The 23287-nt window shown below is 39.1% G+C and overlaps 1 protein-coding gene and 1 long non-coding RNA gene across 7 annotated transcripts in view; both read right to left on the bottom strand.

Moving 5' to 3' along the window:
* Positions 1-258: 258 nt before the first annotated feature.
* LOC141408756 (uncharacterized) lies at positions 259-16293 on the bottom strand. The gene is made up of 3 exons (XR_012425295.1): positions 16189-16293; positions 5186-5302; positions 259-361 (listed from the first exon to the last, which is right to left on the bottom strand). It is a non-coding gene; the product is annotated as an uncharacterized lncRNA (long non-coding RNA).
* Positions 16294-18359: 2066 nt separating this feature from the next.
* The window catches only part of MAP2K4 (mitogen-activated protein kinase kinase 4), a 120750-nt gene continuing 115822 nt past the window's right edge, over positions 18360-23287 (bottom strand). For all 6 annotated transcript variants that reach the window (XM_005582927.5, XM_005582928.5, XM_074018613.1 and 3 more), the window contains 2 exons: positions 22194-22239; positions 18360-20943 (listed from right to left, as the gene is read on the bottom strand). In XM_005582927.5, the coding sequence (XP_005582984.1) occupies positions 20830-20943; positions 22194-22239 (160 nt within the window). In that variant the 3' untranslated portion in view covers positions 18360-20829. The remainder of the gene's footprint in view (positions 20944-22193; positions 22240-23287) is intronic.

The raw sequence follows: 23287 nt of genomic DNA, 5'->3' as shown, positions 1-23287 counted from the left end.
ATAAGTAAGAACATGAAGTATATGATTTTGTTTCTGTGTTAGTTCACTTAGGATAATGGCCTCCAGCTGCATCCATGTTGCTGCAAAAGACATAATTTCATTCCTTTTTATGGCTGTGTAGTATTCCATGGCATATATGTATGACATTTTCTCTATCCAATCCACCATTGATGGGCACCTGGGTTAATTCCTTGTCTTTGCTATTGTGAATAGTACTGCAATGAATGCACAGGTCCATGTGTCCTTTTGGTTAGATGATTTATTTTCCTTTGGGTATATACCCAGTAGTGGGATTGCTGTGTTGAATGGTAGCTCAACTCTTAAGTTCTTTGTCCTTCTCTCTATTTTCTTTAAATTTACTCTGCGATTAAACAAACAAAAATCAGCAAAAATATAAAAGATCTGAATGACAAAGTAAACAAGCTTGATCTAATACACATAGAAAGTTCTGAACCTAACAATTAGAGAATGTACATTTTTCTCAAGCACTGAGAAAAAAAAAACAACTTTTTTTGAGATGGAATTTTGCTCCTGTTGCCCAGGCTGGAGTGCAATGGCGCAATCTCAGCTCACTGCAACCTCCACCTCCCAGGTTCAAGCAATTCTCCTGCCTCATCCTCCCAAGTAGCTGGGATTACAGGCATGTGCCACCACGTCTGGCTAACATTTTCTTTTTTTTTTTTTTAGTAGAGATGGTGTTTCTCCAAGTTGGTCAGGCTGGTCTTGAACTCCTGACCTCAGGTGATCTGCCAGCCTTGGCCTCCCAAAGTGCTGAGATTACAGGCATGAGCTACTGTGCCTGGCCAGAATATTTTTTTAATGATCATTTATTATTCTTAAAAAATTTCAATTTCGAATAAGTACTATATGTACTAATACCTCTGACTGCAATATAATTGACAATTTAATAACAAAATATTTTTGAGAATATTAAAACATAATGCTAAATAACACCTAGAGAAAAAAATTAATCACAATTGAAATTTGAGGGAAACCTCAAACAGAAATATAGTGAAACCACTATATGTTGAAATGTATGGTATGCATCAATACCTGTTCTTAGAAATGTATAGCCTTACATGTTTAAATAAAAAAGAATAAAGGTTCAAAATTATTGGATCTAATGTCCATGTTAAGAAGTTAGAAAAATAACAACACTGTAAACCTAAAGAAAGTAGATGATGAGGTAGTAAAAATAACAGCAGAAACAAATAAAATAGAAAAGAAAAGCAAAAGGTGATTTCAGAAAAACTAACTCAGTAGACAAATCTCTGGTAAGATTAATCAATGAAAAAAAGAGAAGATGAGAACAATATCACTAATGAAAAAAGGGAACTGATGAATTGTATTAAAAAGAAAAGTATTGGCCAGGTGTGGTGGCTCACGCCTGTAATCCCAGAACTTTGGGAGGCTGAGGCAGGCAGATCACGAGGTCAGGAGATCAAGACCATCCTGGCTAACACGGTCAAACCCAGTCTCTACTAAAAATACAATTAACCAGGCGTGACGGCATGTGCCTGTAATCCCAGCTACTCAGGAGGCTGAGGCAGGAGAATGGTGTGAACCTGGGAGGCAGAGCTTGCAGTGAGCCAAGATCATGCCACTGCACTCTAGCCTGGATGACAGAGCAAGACTCTATCTCAAAAGAAAAAAAAAATATTAATATCCATATGCCAACAAATGTAACAACTTAGATGATATAGAGAAATTAACATGAGAATGGATGGAAAAGAAAATTTTTCATTTCATAAATCATCCTATTAAAAAAATAAAGCAGGGCTGGATGCAGTACCTCACACCTGTGGTCCCAGAATATTTTGGGAGGCCAAAGTGGGAGGATCACTTAAGCCCAGAAGTTCAAGGCTGTAGGGAGCTGTGGTGGCTGGGTATGCCACCATATGCTGCACCTTTTCAGGAACAGCATCAGAGGCTTAACACACTGTGTGTGGTGGAGGGATAGTACAAAGGAAGTAAACTTCACTAAACTAATCCAACCAGTTGCTAAAAATGAAACAGGCTAATAAAAAACCCCAGAGGGGAAGGATGAGTGCTGATGTTGCTACAGTATCTAAAATGTCCAGTTTCCAACAAAAACTTACAAGGCATGTAACAAATCAGAAAGTATAAACCATACAACAGAAAAATAAAATTAAAAACAGCCAACATAAACTTCCCATGATTACAACCAGATATTAGATTTAACACAACAAGATTTCAAAATAGTCATTATAAGTATGTTCACAGAACAAAGGAAAATATAACTAAAGGAGTAAAGGAAGTATGATGACAAAGTCACATCAAATAAAAGAGATCAATAAAAAGAAAGTATGAAAAAGAAACAAATGGAAATTATAAAGTTGAAAAGTACAACTGAAATTTTAAAAAATTCACTAGGGGAGCCCAACAGTAGATTTGAACTGGCATAAGAAATAATTAGCAAACCTTAAGACTGATCAAACAGATTATGCAAGCCAGAAAAAGACAGAAAAAAACACAATGAAAAATATGAACAGAGCTTCGGAGAAATGTAGGACACCATCAATCACATGCATTTATGTAATGGGAGTAACAAGAAGAGGAGAGAAAGAATATGAAAGATTATTCGAAGTAATAGTGAGAAGAAATTACCCAAATTTATTGAAAAACAATAACCTACACATCCAGGAAGCTCAATGAACACTAAACAGGATAAACACAAACAAATCTAGAAACAGATATGGTAAAAATTCTGCAATTCCAAAAAGAAATAAGGGGTTGGGGGAAGAAGGAAGGGAAGAAGTCTTGAAAGCAGCAAGAAAAAAAAAAGGAGTCATCAATTACAAGGAAACTCCAATAAGATTAACAGCTAATGTTTTCACAGAAACTATGGACACCAGAACGCAGTGGGATAACATATTTAAAGTGCTCAAAGAAAGAAACAAAACTGTCATCCAAAAATCCTGTATCAATAAAAACTATCTTTTAAGAATGAGGGAGAAATAAAGACTTAAGGATTAAGAAAAAACTGAAGTAAAGCATTATAGAAAACAGTATGGAGGTCCCTCAAAAAAAGTAAAAATAGAACTACCATATAATCCAGCAATTCTACTTCTGTGAATATATCCAAAGGAACTGAAATCAATGTGTTAAAGGGATATCTACAATTCCTAGTTCATTACATAATTATTTATTATAGCCGAAATATGTAATCAATCTGAGTGTCTATGAACAGATGGATTGACAAAGAAAATGCAGTAGGCTGGGTGTGGTGGCTCACACCTGTAATCCCAAAACTTTGGGAGGCCAAGGCAGGTGGTCACGAGGTCAGGAGATCGAGACCATCCTGGCCAACATGGTGAAACCCCGTCTCTATTAAAAATACAAAATCATCTGGGCATGGTGGTGCATGCCTGTAATCCCAGCTACTCTGGAGGCTGGGACAGGAGAATCACTTGAACAAGGGAGTCAGAGGTTGCAGTGAGCTGTGACAGCAGTGCCGCACTCCAGCTTGGTGACAGAGTTAGACTCCATCAAAAGAAAGAAAGAAAGAGAGAGAGAGAGAGAGAGAAAGAAAGAAGGAAGGAAGGAAGGCAGGCAAGCAGGAAGGAAGGAAGGAAGGAAGGAAGGAAGGAAGGAAGGAAGGAAGGAGGGAGGGAGGGAGGGAGGGAGGGAGGGAGGGAAGGGAGGGAGGGAGGGAAGGAAGGAAGGAAGGAAAGAAGAAAGGAAGGAAGGAAGGAAAAGAGAGAAAGAGAAAGAGAAAGAAAGAAAGAAGGAAAAAAGAAAGAGAAAGAAAGAAAAGAAAGAAATAAAAGAAAGATGTGGTAGATATACACAATGAAATACTATGCAGCCTTTAAAAATAATACACTGTCACTTGGGACAACATGGATGAACCTCAAGTACATTAGGCTAAGTGAAACATGGCAGGTACAGAAAGACAAATACTGCATGATCTCACTTATATATGGAATCTAAAAAAATTAATTCATAGAAGTAGAGTAGAAAATGTTTAACAGAGGTCAGGGGAGATGCGAGGAAATGGAGAGTTATGGTTAAAGTGTACAAAATTTTAGTTAGTCAGAATAAAAATTACTTTTTTAATAAAACAACCTCTAGAAATGGTTCTGACAGCAAAGAGTAAATGAAGAAACATCTATTTAAGAAAACCTGCAAAACTTCTGTAAGAAAGAAGAGAGTCTGTTATTCAACAAGTAAATATACATTTATCTCAAATGCACATAAAATATCATCTAGGGTAGACCATATACAAAGCCATAAAACATTTTAATACATGTAAAAGGACAGAAATAACACAAGGAATATTCATTGAATACAAATAAAATAAATTATAAATTGATAACATGAAAAAAATTGAGAAACCTACAAATATGTGAAAATAAAATAACATACTCCTAAATAACCAATAGGTCAAAGAAGAAATAAAAATGGAAATCATAAAATACATTAAGATGATAAAAATGAAGGCGCAATTATGGGATACAGCCGAAGCAATACACAGAGAAAAGTTTATAGCTCTAAATACCTATATGAAGACCTCAAATCAATAACCTAATACATTAAGACCCTAGGAGATGAGCAAACTGAACCTAAAGCAAGTGAAGGTATGGAAACAATTAAGATCAGGGCAGGAATAAATGAAACAGAGCACTGACAAACAATGGAGATAAATCAATAAAACAAAAAACTTGTTCTTGAAAAACATCAATAAAATTAACAAACTTGGCTAAACTGACACCAATAAAAATACAGAAGACTCTGATTTCTAGAATCAGGAATGAAAGAGGATATAGGACTATAAACCTACAACAATAAAAAGGATTAGAAAGGAGTACTAATTAATGATTATATGCCAAAAAATGAGATAACTTTAAAAAAAATCCCAGGAAGACACAAAATACCAAAATTAATTTAAGAAGAAATAAACAATCTGAAAAGACCCGTAACACGTAGAAAGACTGAGTTAGTAGTTATAAAATTACTCACAAAGAAAATATCAGGCCCAGAGGGCTTCACCTATGAATTCCACAAATATTTAAATAAGAATTAATGCTAGTTCTTTAGTTCACAAACTTTTCTGAAAATTGAAGAGGAGAAAACACTTCCCAAATTATTTTAGAATAAAATGACAAAACCAGACAGAGACATCACAAGAAAATAAAACTATATATCTCTTAAGAATACATACATGGCCGGACGTGGTGGCTCACACCTGTAATCCTGGCACTTTGGGAGCCGAAGCGGGCAGATCACGAGGTCAGAAGATCGAGACCATCCTGGCTAACATGGTGAAACCCCGTCTCTACTAAAAAAAATACAAAAAATTAGCCGGGCAAGGTGGCGGGCGCCTGTAGTCCCAGCTACTTGGGAGGCGGAGGCAGGAGAATGGCGTGAACCTGGGAGGTGGAGCTTGCAGTGAGCCGAGATCACACCACTGCACTCCAGCCTGGGATACAGAGCGAGAATCTGTCTCAAAAAAAAAAAAAGGAAGTACACAAAATTTTTTGACAAAATGCTAACAAATCAAATCCAGCAACATATAAGAATTACACCCCATGACTAACTAGGATTTATCCCAGGAATGTAAGTTATTTCGATATCTGAAAATCAGTTAATGTCATACGTATCAATAGAATAAATAAAGATCACACAATCATGCCAATGGATGCACAAAAAGCATTTGACAAAATCCAGCATGCCTTCATGGTATTAAAAAAACAAAAACATGGCCGGGCATGGTGGCGCACGCCTGTAATCCCAGCACTTTGGGAGGCCAAGGCAGGTGGATCACCTGAGGTCAGGAGTTCAAGACCAGCCTGACCAACATGGAGAAACCCCATCTCTACTAAAAATACAAAATTAGCCAGGCGTGGTGGCGCATGACTGTAATCCCAGCTACTCAGGAGGCTGAGGCAGGAGAATGGCTTGAACCCGAGAGGCGGAGGTTGCGGTGAGCCGAGATCACACCACTGCACTCCAGCCTGGGCAACAAGAGCAAAACTCCATCTCCAAAACAAAAACAAAAACAAAAACAAAAACACACACACTAAGAAAACTAAGAATAGTTTCTTCAACCCAGAAAACAGCTATCTATGAAAACCCACAGCAAACATCATACTTAATGATGATAGACGGAATGTTTTACTCCTTAGATCAGAAACAAGAAAAGGATACCCACTCATCATTTTTGTTCAACATTTACCAGAGATTTTATTCAGAGAAATTTGGCAAGAAAAATATATAAAAGGCATCTGAATAGGAAAGGAAGGCCAGATGCAATGGCTCATGCCTGTAATTTCAGCACTTTGGAAGGCCAAGGCGGGCAGATCACTTGAGGTCAGGAGTTTGAGAACAGCCTGACTGACATGGTGAAACCCCATCTCTACCAAAAAATACAAAAATTAGCTGGGCATGGTGGTGTGCACCTTGAGTCCCAGCTACTCAGGAGGCTGAGGTGGGAGAATCACTTGAACCCAGGAGGCAGAGGTTGCAGTGAGCCAAGATGGTACCAATGCACTCCAGTCTGGGTGACTATGTCTAGCTAGACTTTGGCTCAAAAATAAATAAATAAATAAATAAAACCAGATAGGAAAGGAAGAAGTAAACTATCTTGTATATAGAAAATATTAATTAATCTACTTTTTAAAAACTATATTAGAATTAATAAATGAACTCAGCAAGGTTGCAAGATATAGTATCTATATAAAAATCAATTGTATTTCTATACATTTGCAGTGTAATCTGAAAATGAAATTAAGAAAACAATTCTGGGCCAGGCACAGTGGCTCACACCTGTAATCCCACCACTCTGGGAGGCCGAGGATGGAGAATTACTTGAGGCCAGGAGTTCAAGACCAGCCCGAGCAACAAGGCAAAACCCTGTCTCTACAAAAAATAAAAAAAGAATTAGTCAGGTGTGCTGGTGCATACCTATAGTCCCAGCTACTCAGGAGGCTGAGGTGGGAGGATCTCTTGAGCCCAGGGAAGAGAAAGCTGCAGTGAGCTGATTGTGCCACTGTACTCCAGCCTAGGGGACAGAGTGATACTGTGAGGAAGGGAGGGAGGGAGGGAGGGAAGAAGGAAGGAAGGAAGGAAGGAAGGACCGACCTAATAATTCTGTTCATAATAGCATCAAAAAATAAAATAAGGCCAGGTGCAGTGTCTCATGCCTGTAATCCCACCATTTTGGGAGATCGAGGTGGGAGGATCATTTGAGGCCAGGCGTTCGAGACCAGCCTGGCCAACATGGTGAAACCCCATCTCTACTAAAAATGCAAAAACATAGGCGGGCATGGTGGTGCATGACTGAATCCCAGATACTTGGGAGGCTGAAGCACAAAAATTGCTTGAGCCTAGGAGATGGAGGCTGCAGTGAGCCAAGATCATGCCACTGCATTCCAGCCTGGGTGAGAGAACAAGACTCTGTCTCAATAAAATAAAATGAAATAATAAAATAAAAAAGTAAAAAAAAAAAATAAAATAAAATATTTAGGAATACATTTAACCAAAAAAGTGCAAATCTTATACCCTAAAAACTATAAAATATTGTTGAGAGACATTAAAGAAGACTAAATAAATGGAAAAACATCCCATGTTTATGGATTGGAAGACTTAACATTGTTAAAATGACAAACTGACTCCCAAACTGATCTACAGAATGAACACATGCCCTGTAAGAATCTCAGCTGACTTCTTTGTATAAATTGAAAATTTTATCCTAAAATCTGTATAAAATTGCAAGTTATCTAGAATAGCCGAAGGATATGATGAGTGTCCCATCCAAATATGTTGAAATGAGATCTCCAGTGTTGGAGGTGGGGCCTAGTGGGAGGTGTTACATCCTGGGGCAGATCCCTCATGAATGGCTTAGAACTATCCCCTTGGTGATAGATGTGCTCTTGCTCAGAGTTCACATGAGATCTGGTTGTTTAAAAGTCTGGGACCTCCCCCACTCACTCTCTCTCTTGCTCCTGCTCTTGCCATGCAACATGCCGCCTCTCCATCACTTTCCACCAGGATTGTTAGCTTCCTGAGATCTCACCAGAAGCAGATGCTGATACTATACTTCATCTACAACCTACAGAACTGTGAGCAAATTAAACTTTTCTTTATAAGTTTTATAAAGAAGTTTTATTAAGCTTTTCTTTATAAATTACTCAGCTTCAGGTATTTATTTATAGAAACACAAGAATGAATTAATACAGATAATTGGCACCAAGGAGTAGGGCATTGCTACAAAGATACCTGAAAATGTGAAAGTGGCTTTGCAACTTGGTAATAGGCAGAGGTGGAAGAGTTTGGAGAATATGATAGAAAGATGAGGGTAAGTTTGCAATTTCTTAGAGACTGGTTAAATCATTGTGATTAAAATGCTGATAAAAATTTGGACAGTGATGTCCAGGCTGATGAGATGGAAATGAGGAAATAACTCCAGTTATTGGAGTTATGCCCTATTAATGAGAGTTACCCATGTTATGCCCTAGCAAAGAACTCAGCTGAATTGTGTTCACGTTTTAGAGATCTTTGGAAATTTGAAATTAAGAGTGATGACTTAGAATATCATAGAAGAAATTTCTAAGCAACAAAGTGTTCAGGAAGTGGTATGGCTGTTTCTAGCAATCTGTTATCAGATGTGGGAGCAAAGGAATGACTTAAAGTTGCAACTTATATTTAAAAAGGAAGCGGAGTATCAACATTTAGAAATTTTGCAGCCTGACCTTGTGGTAGAGAAAGAATCCAAGCAGGCTGTGGAGTAACCACTTGCTAGAGAGATTAGCATGACTAAAAGGGAGCAAACTGCTAATATCCAAGACAATGGGAAAATAGTCTCAAAGGCATTTCAGAGATCTTCAAGGCAGCTCCCCCATCACAGGCCCAAAGGCCTAGGAGGAAAAAATGGTTTCAAGGTCAGGCCTGGGACTCTGCTGCTCTGCACTACCTCTAGAGGCTGCTCCCCATAACCCTGCTGCTATAGCTCCAGCTGTGGCTCCGAGGACTTCAGATACACCTTGGGCTCCCACTTCAGAGCATGCAAGCCATAAGCCTTGGAAGCTTCCATGTGATGTTAAGCCTGCAGAAACACAGAATGCAAGAATGAAAGAAATCTTGGCTTGGCACCTGCCAGCTAGATTTCAGAGGATGTATGGAAAAGCCTGGGTGTCCAGGCAGAAGCCTGCTACAGGGTTGGAGCCCCCACAGAGAAACTCTACCAGGGCAATGCCAAGGGGAAATGTGGGGTTGGAGGCCCCCACACAGAGTCCCTACTAGTGGAGCTGTGGGAAGGGTCCACCACCCTCTAGACCCCAGAATGGTAGGTCCACTGGCAGCTTGCACCCTGAGCCCAGAAAAGCTGCAGGCTCTCAACTCTAACCCATGAGAGCAGTCACACGGGCTGTGCCCAGGAAAACCACAGGGATGAAGCTACCTAAGGCCTTGGGAGCCCACCCCTTGCACTGGGATGCAAGATACAGAGTTAAGAATTATGCTAGAGCTTTAAGATTTAATGCCTTCCCTGCTGGGTTTCAAACTTGCATGGGGCCTTTAACCCTCTTCTTTTGGCCAATTTCTCCCTTTTGGAATGGGAATGTTTACTCAATGCCTATATACCACTATTGTATCTTGGAAGCAAATAATTTGGTTTCAACTTTACAGGCTCATAGATGGAAGAAACTTGACTTGAGTTTCAGATGAGACTTTGGACTTTGAACTTTTGAGTGAATTGAAGCTAGAATACGTTAAGATTTTGAAGAACTTTGGGGAAGGGATGATTGTATTTTCCAATGTGAAAAGGGTATGAGATTTAGGGGGAGCGGAGGAAAAATTACATGATTTGGATGTGTGCCTCCTGCAAACTTCATGTTGAAATGTGATCTCTAATGTTGGAGGTGGGGCCTAGTGGGTGGTATTGGATAATGGGGGTGGATTCCTCATGAATGGTATGGCACCATCTTCTTTGTGATAAGTGAGATCTTGCTCTGAGTTCACATGAGATCTGGCTATTTTTAAAAGTCTGGGACCTTCCCCCTTTGCTTCTTGCTCTCCTCTTGCCATGGAACATGCTGGCTCCCTGCTCCCTGTTACCTTCTGCCAGGATTATAAGCTTCTTAAAGCCTCACTAGAAGCAGATGTTGGCACTGTGCTTCCTTTATGTTCAGCTTGCAGAAACTTGAGCCAATTTCTATTCTATTCTATTCTATTCTATTCTATTCTATTCTATTCTATTTGTATGTGGCTATCCAGTTGTTCCTTCCCCACTGAACAGTCTTGGTACTTTTGCTGACAATCGGTAGGCCATAGATGTATGAATTTATTTCTGGACTCTCAAGTTTACTCCACTTACTGCCAATTCTCTTTTCTTTCTAAATTACCCAGCCTCAAGTATCTCTTTATAGCAACATAAGATGAACTAATACACTAAATAATCCTGAAAAAGAACAAAGGAGGATGACTCATACCATAGCAGGACGAGCCACAGACAAAAATCCTCAGACACCGAGTTAAAAAAGGAAGGGATTTATTCAGCCGGGGGCATCGGCAAGACTTCTGTCTCAAGAGCTGAGCTCCCGGAGCAATTCCTGTCCCTTTTAAGGGCTCTCAACTCTAAGGGGGTGCACGTGAGAGGGTCATGATCAGTTGAGCAAGCAGGGGGTACGTGACTGGGGGCTGTATACACCAGTAATTAGATCAGAACAAAACAGGATAGGGATTTTCACAGTGCTTTTCTATACAATGCCTGTAATCTATAGATAACATAAGCAATTAGGTCAGGGGTCGATCTTTAACTACCAGGCCCAGGGTGTGGCACCAGGCTGTCTACTTGTGGATTTGATTTCTGCCTTTTAGTTTTTACTTTTTCTTTCTTTAGAGGCAGAAATTGGGCATAAGATAATATGAGGGGTGGTCTCCTCCCTTAATACTTCCCAATTTCAAAACCTACTGCAAAACAATGATAATCAAGACAATGTGGTACTAGTACAAGGACTAATATATCAACAAGTAGAGTAAACTTGAGAGTCCAGAAATAAATTCATACATCTATGGCCTACCGATTGTCAGCAAAAGTACGAAGACTGTTCAGTGGAGAAGGAACAACTGGATAGCCACATACAAAAGAATGAAGTTGGTCTTTTATTTTACATCAAATATAAAGGTAACTCAAAATGAGTCAAGTAAATAAGTGTAAGAGTTTTGCTCTTTATAGTTTTACACTATGAAACTCTTAGGGAGAACAACAGAAGTAAAGAAACCCAAATCCTCATATACTGCTAGTGAGAATGTGAAATGGTACAACTGCTTTAGAAAACAGTCTGCCAGCTCCTCACATGGTTGCACATAGTGTTAACATAAGGCCCAGAAGATCCACTCCTAGGAATATTCGTAAGAAATGAAAACATATGTCCACACTGAAATTCGCACATGAATATTCATAGCAGCATTATTCATAATAGCCAAAAGGTAGAAACAACACCACAAATGTTCAGTAACAAATAAATGGATAAAAATGTGGAATATTCATATAATGGAATATTATTTAGTCATATGCATATTCATACAATGGAATATTATGTAGTCATAAAAAGAAATGAAGTACTAATATATGGTCCTTACATGAACTCTGAAAATCCATTAAGAAGCCAACCATAAAAGTCCACATATTATCTAATCCCATTTGTGTGAAAGTCCAGAGCAGGGAAATCTACAAAGGGAATGTAGATTAGTGGTTACTTAGGACGGGGAAAGGTTAGAGTCAGAGAGAGTTTGTCAGAGTATGAGGCTTTTTTGAGGTAATTAAAACATTCTAAAATTGACTGTAGCAATGGTGGTACATATCTTTGAATATACTAAAAACTATTAAATTGTACACATTAAATGGCTGAATTATGTGGTATGTGGATTAGAGTTCAATAAAGCTATTTTTAAAATACATATAGAGGAAAATGGGGTCAAGAATAACCAAGATACCTGTTAAGAAGAGCAGAGAGAGGGGATCAGATATGAGGATTTATTATGAAGCCGTAATAAAGACAGTGTGGTATTTGTTCTGGGATGAATAAATTGGCCAATGGAATAAAACTGAAAGCCTAAACAAGCATGTATGTTAGGAATATTTTCATATGATAAATATGGAATGCATGATCAATATGAAAAGGAGAGGTTGATTGTTTAACAAATCGAACTGGAAAAAATGATTATTACGTGGAAAAAATTGAAATTGAATTCCTACCACACACCGTCTACAAAAATCAATTCCAAATGGATTCAAGACTTAAACTCAGGAATAGCACTTTAAAACTCTCAGTATAAAATACAGGGTAAATGAGAAAGAATAGAGAACCCAGAAATAAAGCCACACACCTACAGCCATCTGATATTCAAGGAAGTCAACAAAAATAAGCAACGGGGAAAGGACTTCCTATTCAATACATGGTGCTGGGATAACTGGCTAGCCATATTCAGAAGAATAAAACTGAACCCCTACCTTTCATCATATGGTTATGGATTCTTGGAAATTTCCTCCAACGTGTGCCAAGATGAAGGCAAAGATGTTTCAATTCATCTCCAACAGATTGGCATATTCATTTATTTTCCTATTTTACACTTTGTATGGAGCCCTTTGGGGTCTCAGCTTAATTGGAGGATTTCCTGTTAGATATCCCCCAAAGCTTAAGGTTCCCAGGGTTCAGAAGAAACTTTCAGCATGAAAGACCTACTTATCGGCACTTGGTTAGGCAAGTTTCACAGAAAGGCCCTGACATCTTCAGACACAAAAGTTGATCCTAGCAAATTCTTAACACTTTTTTCTGTCCTCAACTGAAGCAACTCTTCATGATTTGGAAATGGATTTCTAGAAAAAAGCAGGTTGGAATTCAGAGTCCCTGCTTCTATTTATGTGGGAGCTTGACAGATTCCTTATTTTTGTGCCAGCTCAGAAAAGCATTTAAAAATAAATATTTTTATTTTGTAATTGCCAATGTAGTTACTCCAATTGGGAGTATAATTAATGCTATATAACCTAGCATTCTGTCAGAAATGGAACACACTAGTACTTTCTTAATGGCTACTGATAATTGACTACTTTTGTTTATACAATACCTAAAATTTGATTGCTAACCTTTGACTGTGTGGTAGGATAGCCCCAATTACAAGTCACATTCACTTTGCATTTAACAGAAGTATGCCATGGATACATTAATCCAATTTATTTTGCATTCTAGGGGAAAATCATCTAAGCTAAATAGAATAAAATACCATCTTCAACAAGTGTGATAAAATCAGGTGTATGTGGCCTTTCTAACAGAAAATCAGTATCATAATATGACAGCCTAGGCTGACTAGAGGACTGGATCTTACATATGACTAAGACTGGCTTCAAATTAACACCAAGTAAGAAAATGTATGAATGACCATAACTCAACAGGATCAAATGTAACATAAATATATGTAGAAACACATATTCTGTTCTCTAGAGCTCAAAGAATAGACTTGGGAAAGGGTTCCTAAAGTGTCTGACATTTAACCTAAGGTCTTAAAAGATGAGTAGGTGCTTTCAAAAGGCAAGTTAAAAAAAAAAAAAGAAAAAGAAAGAAAAAGAGAATCCCCGACAAAAGGAACCAGCTTATGCAACTAGAAGGCATAAAAGAGTAAAGCAGATTTGGTAAACCATGAAAGGTTATGAACGGTGCAACAAATGGTATAAAACAACCTAAACCACTCAAACCAGAAAAAATTATTCCAGGCTTCTTTACCCCACACTTTTGATTGGGAACCAATAAAGTATCTCGTAAAATTCTCTCTTCTCCATTCCCAATTCTACCACTTTACCTCTCTTAACGTTTTACATTTTTTGCCTAAAATATTACAAGTTTTCTAATTCGTGTCCAAGTCTCCCCACTTCCATTTTAGGCTACATAGTCACTGAAATGAATTGTCTAAAATACAAATCAGATCAAACAATCTCCTTGCTTAAAATCCCATATGGCTCACAAGCAATTAAGAGATAAAGTTCAACATTATTGGCACAACGCACCATTTCCTATATGAGTATGACTGTCTACCTTTTCAGACTCATGCCCTATTGTTTTTTTCAAATTTAACAGAAATTATTTTAGATTATTATTTTTTATTTCAATAGGTTTTTGGGGAACAGGTGGTGTTTGGTTACATGAGTACTTTAGTGGTGATCTGTGAGATTCTGGTGCACCCATCACCCAAGCAGTGTACACTGTACCCGGTGTATAGTCTTTTATCCCTCACCCTTCTCCCAACCTTTCCCCTTTCCTCCAAGTCCCCAAAGTCCATTGTATCATTCTTATGTCTTTGCATCCTCATAGCCTAGTTCTCACTTATGAGTGAGAACATATGATGTTTGGTTTTCCATTCCTGAGTTACTTCACTTAGAATAATGGTCTCCAATTCTATCCAGGTTGCTGCAAATGCCATTACTTCATTCCTTTTTATGACTGAGTAGTATTCCACGGTATATATACACCACAATTTATTTATCCACTCATTGATTATCATGCCCTATTCTTGATCCTTCTAGATTCCTCCTTGGCTGTGAAATAGTGGGCAAGTTACCAATCACAGTGAACCCATTTCCTCATCTTTAAGATGAAGATAATACGTCCTATCTATGTGTTCAGGACTAAATAACACTACATCTAAAACCATGAGTTTGGCCTTCATTTTGCGTATTCCAGGGATTCATTAAGGAATTTAAACAGAAGAACATGATTAGAGAAATAAGAAAGGCTAAGGACAGAAGTGGGGAAGGGTCTGAAGGGAGCAAAACCAGAGGTGACGAATGAATACAGTGTCAATGGAAACAGGAACAAAAGGAACTAGAGAAAATTAAGAAACATAATCAAAGAACTTGGTCCCTAATTAGAAGTGGAAGGTGAAAGAGAAAGGACTTATCAGAAAGCATGTTTTAAAGAAAGGCCCTGACACCTTCAGGAACAAAAACCGATCCTAACGAGTTCTTAACATTTTCTGCTTCTGAATGAAACTACTGTTCGTGATTTGAAGATGAATTTACTTTCTACAAACAGACAAAAGTGGGTTGAGATCAAGTCTTAGGAACTAAGTAAGAAACTGTGAAATACCATTTAGGATTAAAAGTGAGCAGACGATCATGTAATGTTGCTTCTAATCATGTGCTAAAGGCAATTTTCCAAAGGAAAATGGTTCCAGGGGTTAGAATGTAGCAGGCGGGAGTCATATGTAAGTAACAAGCTTTTGCTTTTAAACCTTGTAATTCATCGTTGTCAAACAGGAAGCACAGTTTCATAAAAATCCTAACAAGCCAGGTGTGGTGGCTCATGCCTGTAATCCCAGCACTTTGGGAGGCCAAGGCAAATGGATCATGTGAGGCCAGGAGTTCGAGACCAGCCTGGCCAACATGGTGAAACCCCATCTCTACTAAAAATACAAAAAATTAGCCAAGAATGGTGGTAGGTGCCTGTAATCCCAGCTACTTAGGAGGCTAAGGCAGAAGAATTGCTTGAACCTGGGAGGCGGAGGCTGCAGTGAGCCAAGATCGTGCCACTGTACTCCAGCCTGGGCAACAGAGCAAGACCCTGTCACACACAAAAAAAGAATCCTAATAAGCCATCAAGAGACCTGAGCTCTATATACCCTGTTGATGATACCTTAGGCAAATTACTTAATTATTTAGTACTGTTAACCCATGTGTAGAACTGAAGCAACAAAATACCCTCCCTATCTACCTTAAAGAGTGGTGTTCACATTAAATCTGTGTAAGAATTAGGAAGAACTGGAAGTCTTAATACACTATTCTTTAGCAAAATGCATATGTAGATAGAAATTTCAAATGCAGACAGAAACTCAATTCGTTATGCATAACAATTACTGAATTGTGACTATATGCTATACGGGTTAACAAGTTTTAACTAGCAGGACTACATTTTACATTTAAGACGTATAAATACACTTTGGCATATCAGAAAAACAAAACAGAATGTTATCAAAGGCAGATACTGAACCACTATCCTTACGATTTCAAGGTTTGAGATGAGAATTTCTGGATATTCACGTATCGGATAGGAAGAAACAAGAAATAAAGATAACTTCAGTCTGTACTAAATTACCAGAGGACAAGCTGTTTCCCATTCTACAGGTGTTCCTTATATGATGTTGTCTAGTGTCCATTTTCAATGACGTGGTTCTTACCGTTCATCCTAAGAGTTATGACTGCTGATTACATTTTCTCTCAACCACTTAATGAGGTATTTGAAACCAAGCCAGTAAAGTTAAGACCAAGCCTTTAGATTATCTGTCCCTCACGTCCCAAGCAGTAAGTCCAGGTGCAATGGATGTGACTGGTGCATATAGCCCTGCACAAGAGATGGAGATACATAATCACTACACACTGCCACGACAAGTAACCAGTGTCCCAAGGGTACTTTTAAGACCTTATGTGTCCTTTCTCTATTCTCCTGCAGCTAAGACAGTTGGATCAAATCAATTAAAGGGAGGCTGAGCATGCTGGCTCTTTGTAATCCCAGCACTTTGGGAGGGCGAGGCAGGTGAATCGCCTGAGGTCAGGAGTTCGAGACCAGCCTGGCCGACATGGTGAAACCACATCTCTACTAAAAATACAAAAAAAAAAAAAAATTAGCTTGGTGTAGTGGCAGGTGCCTATAATCCCAGCTACTTGGGAGGCTGAGGCAGGAGAATTGCTTGAACCTGGGAGGCGGAGGTTGCAGTGTGCTGAAATTATGCCATTGCACTCCAGCCTGGGCAACAAGAGCGGGACTCCATCTCAAAAAAAAAAAGAAAAAAAAGAAAAAAAAAATTAGCCGGGCGTGGTGGTGGGCACCTGTAATCCCAACTACTCAGGAGGCTGAGGCAGAATTGCTTGAACCCGGGAGGCAGAGGTTGCAGAGCCAAGATCGTGCCATTGCATTCCAGCCTGGGCAACAAGAGCGAAACTCTGTCTCAAAAAATAAAAAATAAATAAATAAACGAAAGGGCGCTTTACTCATTCTCAGTGATTCTCATGCTAAGGGAGACGTTCAGTCCATGACACTGAATTCTCAGGTGTTGCACTTAAGAATTACAACCTAGAGTTCCTCTAGTTAATTCAAAGGTAATTTACACAGCTGCCTATGTATGGATCACTTTGTACGTAACCCCACTGTGGCCCCCAGAACCTCTGCCTTCAACTCGTTTCCAAAACAACAAAGCAGGCCCTGGTCAGGTTTATGAACACAGTGTTCCCAACTATATGCATTCTTCTACTTCTCAACTCCACACCACTTCTTTAATAGCAGTGTTTTTAAATTAACGTAACTTCTTGGTGTACGTGTTATGGCCTTGAACCTGAAGCTCAGCTCTGCTCCCTACTGTTATTTGGGCCAGAACTTCACTTCTCCGGACCTTGGTTTTCTTACATCTAAAAGGGGATACAGCCATTTGATTTTAGTGGGCTGCATTTGGAATCAAATGAGATGAACAAATACAAGGCAGTGTCCTATGAAACACGGGAGTGTGTAGTCTCTCTCTCATGCCAGTGTTGAAACCCAGTGAGTACCCTTTCCCTTAGCAGCTGAGGCTTAGCTGGAGGGGCCAGAATTCCTGCTTTCACACCCCTCTCAGGGGAATGTTTGATACCACATCTGGCTCTGTAATAGTATCTCAGATTCCGTTCGGAGCAGGCACATGGGTAAGGTGCTGAATCACCGTATTATCAATGAATCTGTTATCCGATCAGTCACTGGTAGGAGGTAGAGTACAGCAGATACATACAGTGCTGGAGCTGCTAAGTGCTTTTCTCCAACAGTTTCCAGGCTCCCATGGTTTTTTGTTCACTTCCATTGTCCTCTCATCCATAAACATCCCAGGTTTGACCTCCCAGAGGTCTTTTACCCACAATCTTCCCTACCCTTCTAAGGTAACAGTGAGTGATTCCAACCCAGTAAGTAACCTGACATCTAATGCTCACCTGGCAGCTGTAGCACCAAGAGCCAAGGGCATGACTGGAAACCATACGCGGGGCCCAGATAGCCTTCCAAGTTGTACCTCTCCACCATGACACAGGTTGAAGAACTGTACCCACTTCCTTTAGCATTAAGAAAGCTGGGGCAGGTCAGGACAACAAAGAAACTCAAGAGACTGTGATGCCTGTTCAAGCAAAGCTGTGCTTAACAGATACATCTGTGGTTTCAAGAAGGATAAGCAAAAAGGGTAGCCATGGGAAGGAAAAAGAAAAAGAAAGCAGCCATAAAACACTTCCAAAAGGAGGTCATTTTCCCCGGTGTGAATTGCACAGATAATTTAATGTAATTTACTTGATTTTCCCCTCTCAGGGTCTGATTTCAGAAAATCAAATTACAAAGTCATCATCACATCCTAGATTTATTACAACTGACCTGCAGGCAAAAGGATAGAACTATTACATAAACACTTCGATTCCATGTATATATCTTAAATAGAGGAGGAATTCAAACAAGAATACAGGATAAAATATTCCAAAGCTCCAAGAAGCAGTTATGTTACTGAGCTCCATTTTTTACAGACAAATAAGGCAATATCCCTGCACATTAGCTTTTTGATAATTTTTATACATTTTTCTATGGTACAAGAGAAAAATAACCAGAGCTCACAATGTACAGTTCTTACACTATTTTCACAGTTTGTGAACACTATACACCCTTTTGTTTTAATAAAGATACATTGTAATAAACTCCTTGCCCTTAAGTTTATAGTTCATAATAATCTATGATTAATACACTAAAATTGCCTTTTTATGTGGACATCCACACAAGAGAACGGTCAGATTAGCTCCTGGACAGTCAGAATTGCTTTTATCTCCATTTGCACAACGGCAAAGTGACCCTATGCTGAGCCAGACCGGAAGTTGACAGCAGAGAAACAGATTCCTTTTGAGTTCCCGGGAGCAATGGAGGATGATGGCTTGCTGTGGTCGAAGGGAGACATCAAGCAACGTCTCTTTTCAGAACAGTGGGAAGTCTAAAGTTTAGGACACCGTGGGGGAGAAGATAGGGAAATGAGGCAAGTAGATCAAAGAGATAATCACTTTCGAATTCTGCAATTTACAGGGATGTGACTTTAAACAGCACCATTCTCCCTTTATTGTTTGATAGCATTTATGACTGTCACTCTGAGAGGAGACACGGCAATACCTGCCACGATTTGGTTCTATAACGGCATCAACCTGCATCTCAGGCCATGGCTGTTTTATATTCCAGTGTGCCTGAACCACTCACCGTGCTGCTTCACTGTCATACAAAGCCTAAGGTTCAGTGCCAGGGACGCCCAAGCAAAACCTAATGAGAACCTGGCTAATGGGTAAGTGAAGAAGCACAAGATACTTAAATGGCCTCTTGTAACAGTGCTGAGGATTTTGTTTTGCTTTTTGTATTTTTTTCCAGTAGAATTCCAATGCCAAGAAATGGTGGCGGACTAGGAGAGGTTCTAGCAGGTGATGAAGGTAAAGGCTGCCATTTCAGATCCTCATCTGGTCCAACGTGTCTCTAGAAAAGATGCCTCTTTATCACCTACCACATCGGCTGGGCCCCACTATTCTTAGCCTTTTAAACACCAGCGCATATGAGAGATTTGGGGCTAAAAATCCTCGGTAAGGAACATCCCTGCTAACTGTAAAGGTTTTTTGATATAGAAAAAAGGCAAAATATTGGATTAAGCGAAAGTCACATAGCGACAATAGACCACAGGGGAAGGGAAAGAGATTCAGAAACTGAAGACCTGGACCAGTGATGGCAAGAAGCAAACAACTGAGATTTGGTCTTTTGCTGCCTACTAGAAATCTTTATCTAATCAATCAAGGCACATTGCTACTAGCTACTTCTCCCTGTGAGTGAGTTATGATGGCTAAAGTATCAGGCTTGGGACCAAGGGGAAATATATAGCTGCTACAAGTTGTTCCAGATAAAATACTACAATTAAAAACATCTGTAAACTTTGCCTTCTGTACTGTTTTCTTCTTTCAGTCCTGGTGGTTTGTGGCAGGTGGAACATCAAGTTGGCAGCACACCGAATTCTGAGAATGAAAAATTCTTAGGATCAGCACCTTCTTTGACAAGTGGCAGACTCCTGAGTCTTCCCGATGAAAAGTAGGACTGGTAAAGGAGAAAACACATTCTGTCCTGTCTCAATATTTTAATGTTCACCTCTTTGAACGCAACATGGTTTTTGGTAAAGATAAATTCATTCTAATTTAACATGATATTTCAAACAGGAAATTTGGCTGAGCACATCGATCCCCAAACATCAACTGTAACTGTAAAGCAACAGAATATCACATCAGTAAATCTATTGCACTTGGTGAAGAAAGTAAATTCCTCCTTTGTCTCCCAGCTCCAGAAGGCAATGTGTCTCGTTGGCTGTGCAAGCTCTTCTCACTCAAGCCCGAGTTTCTAAGTTCAGACATAGTACATCCATCACCGTGTCCTTCCAGGATTTGGACGTCTGACAAAACACCATTCCAGTAGCTGCATCTCCAGGTTTTGAGTCTAGAAATGAATTTAAGATGTGATCTAATCACAGTCAACGACTTGATCGTACTGACTTCCACATTTCATGAATATGTTCATCACAAAAGAGCAGGATGAGGTCTCTCTGACCAGCACTCACACCGTGTGATCAGTCAGGTATTACAAGGATGCACGTTCTAGGTGACAGGAGTATACAGACATGATGGAAACGAACACCAATCTTATTGCACATGGTGTCTGGGCGAGCAATAAAAACACTGTGATACGGGATGAAAATTCTTTACGTCTTGCTTCCTCTCAGCCCTTTTTTCTAGAGTCTGATGTAGCAGCGATATCAATCGACATACATGGGAGAGCTGGGAGTAGCTGGCATTTGATCCAGGATTTTACAAACATAGCATGCGACCTCAACGGCACGTTCTTCATACATCAAAATAAAGGGATGTTTCTGTAAGAAAATTGTAAACAAAAAAGTCAAAAGTTTGTATGACAGCCCAAACTGAACATTTTCCAATTTCTATAGAACACAGAACTCCAGGCTCCCAACCACACACAGCTGTGAAATACTGCAACACCACAAGTTCAGAGAGGTGAGTACAGCCTTTATTCCATGCAGATATGCTAATGGGCGTGGGCAGGCCTGGAGAGGATACGTGGTAATGATTTGAAGGTGCCACCTTGGCAACGAGGTCTGGAAACTTATCTGTGTACCACGGAGTGTTTGTTGAGGGAGACAGCTAAGTTGTTGCTCAGCACAAAACATAGCTGGAGTCTCCACCACACCATCTAAGAGCTAAGACGTAAATACCAGTCGCTATTCCTCTTGGGACACCAGTATAAATCTCAACCTCCATTTCCCCCATATACAACAGGAGGACCTTTTTACAAAAAGGTCGCGATCCTTTTGACCTCTTCTTTTGACCTTTTAACAAAAAGGTTGTAATCCTTTTGACCAAAAGAGGCCTAAGAAAAATTTGCCCCAGGAGCTTCTTCCCTGTACTCTCCAGAGCCAGGGCCCCAGCATCTGCTTCACCTTTTAAACTCCATCTCTATCAACAGTTTTCTTTTATAGCCTAAGTATGCTGACTGGATGTTTTTACAGTCATTGATGGACTGCAATATCGTAAGTTTGTCACAACATCCTTGGAGAGCTAGTAGTTAAATGTGACAAACAAATGGATCTTCTCTTAAAATATTCCCACATTATTAGATCACAATACTTTCTCTACTGCCCTACCAATGCCACACCCAGCAGACTGCTTAAAACACCCAAGTTCCATGGGATGAATGAGAACTTTCAAAGAAATGGGAATAGGCCGTATGATGTAAATTTGTGTGAGTTTTTATAAGGCCAGAATAAACACAAACTTTTCACTAATTTTTTTCTTATGGCTGCATCACATAGACTATGCAATGGAAAATGGCTTCTTAAAGTGAAAGTCAGAATTCTCTGGGGGTAATTTTTATAACATGTTAAGACCAAAATTTTCCATGAGAATTTAGCTAGTATTAGTAGAAAAATTATAACTACAAATTTTCTCTTTCCAAATATTTGTTTAAAAACATTAACAAAAAAAACTCAATAAAGTTGAGATGTTTGTTTATGACAGAGAGGCCCACTGCTTGCTTAGTGAACCAGCACGTTAAGAGAGTTCCGGTGTGAGGATGTACCTACAATCCCCACAGTCCCACACTCACCAGAAGCTCTTTATACTTTGGCCTTTTGGATTCATCCTTCGTAAGGCTAAAATAACAGAAAAATAACATTATTAAAATGTAGATTCATTTGCCTAAGTATTTTTCTTTTCACAGATGAAATATTACAAAGAATGAAATAGTTCTTTCCTTCAGATCCAAAGTAACAATGCAGACAGCCTGCTAAACACAGTAAAGCACATACAAAAAATTGTGACAGTCTATAATCTGAAGATTTATCTCTAGGATAGTCAGTGTAGGATGATTAGTTAAAAATTAGAAAAATACTAATTCTTGAAAATTGACTAAATTATAGCATAGCTACACAACACTAGTTAAATATATAAATGTTGTACAAGTATAAAATTATTTGTGTACATATATGCTTTTCTAAATGTAAATAAAAAAGTAGACAGGTATTTATGCAGAGACTACCCAAGAGAAACCAGCAATCAAGTAATTCTGGGAGATAAATTACATATACATTTTTATCAATTTATCCTTAAGTTTTAAAAAGTTTATACTCTGTATCTCAATATGTTCTTTGGTCCAAAAGTCTAAAACAATATAACTTCACTAAAGACTACATCAGTATATACAAATCTCTGCCCTGTTGACATTTTCTCCTTGTCTCCTTAAATTCTACCTTGCCTAATTAAAGCTGCCAAAAGTATTTTCATTTTGTTTATATTTACTTCATCTATCTTGGCCCGTATCTTAATCACCATTCCCTTCCAACCTCAGTATTTTACTATCAAACATGAATATGGGTAACATAGTTCACCTCTTTCTAAACTCATTGCTGTTTTCCATATCCCACTTTCTGTAATGGATACTGCAATGTACTATGTAGATTCCCTCTTTGAGGAGGAAGGACTTATTCTTCCACTGTGGGGCATGCTACCAGCTGACAACCCTTTACTATCGGCCTCTTCAGAATTACCACAGCTAAAGAGAGCCACCTTAGCCCACCTGGGACAGTCCGTCTCTAATGACTGAGCCACAAAAGTGTATAAAAATCCAAGGTCCTCATTCCAAGGTGGATCAATACTAAAGGCCCTCCCAGCTTCACAGATTCCCAGAGTTGCCTGAGGCTT

Source organism: Macaca fascicularis, chromosome 16, assembly GCF_037993035.2.
Source record: "Macaca fascicularis isolate 582-1 chromosome 16, T2T-MFA8v1.1".
Taxonomy (NCBI): domain Eukaryota; kingdom Metazoa; phylum Chordata; class Mammalia; order Primates; family Cercopithecidae; genus Macaca; species Macaca fascicularis.
This window is presented reverse-complemented; position numbering and strand designations above follow the sequence as displayed.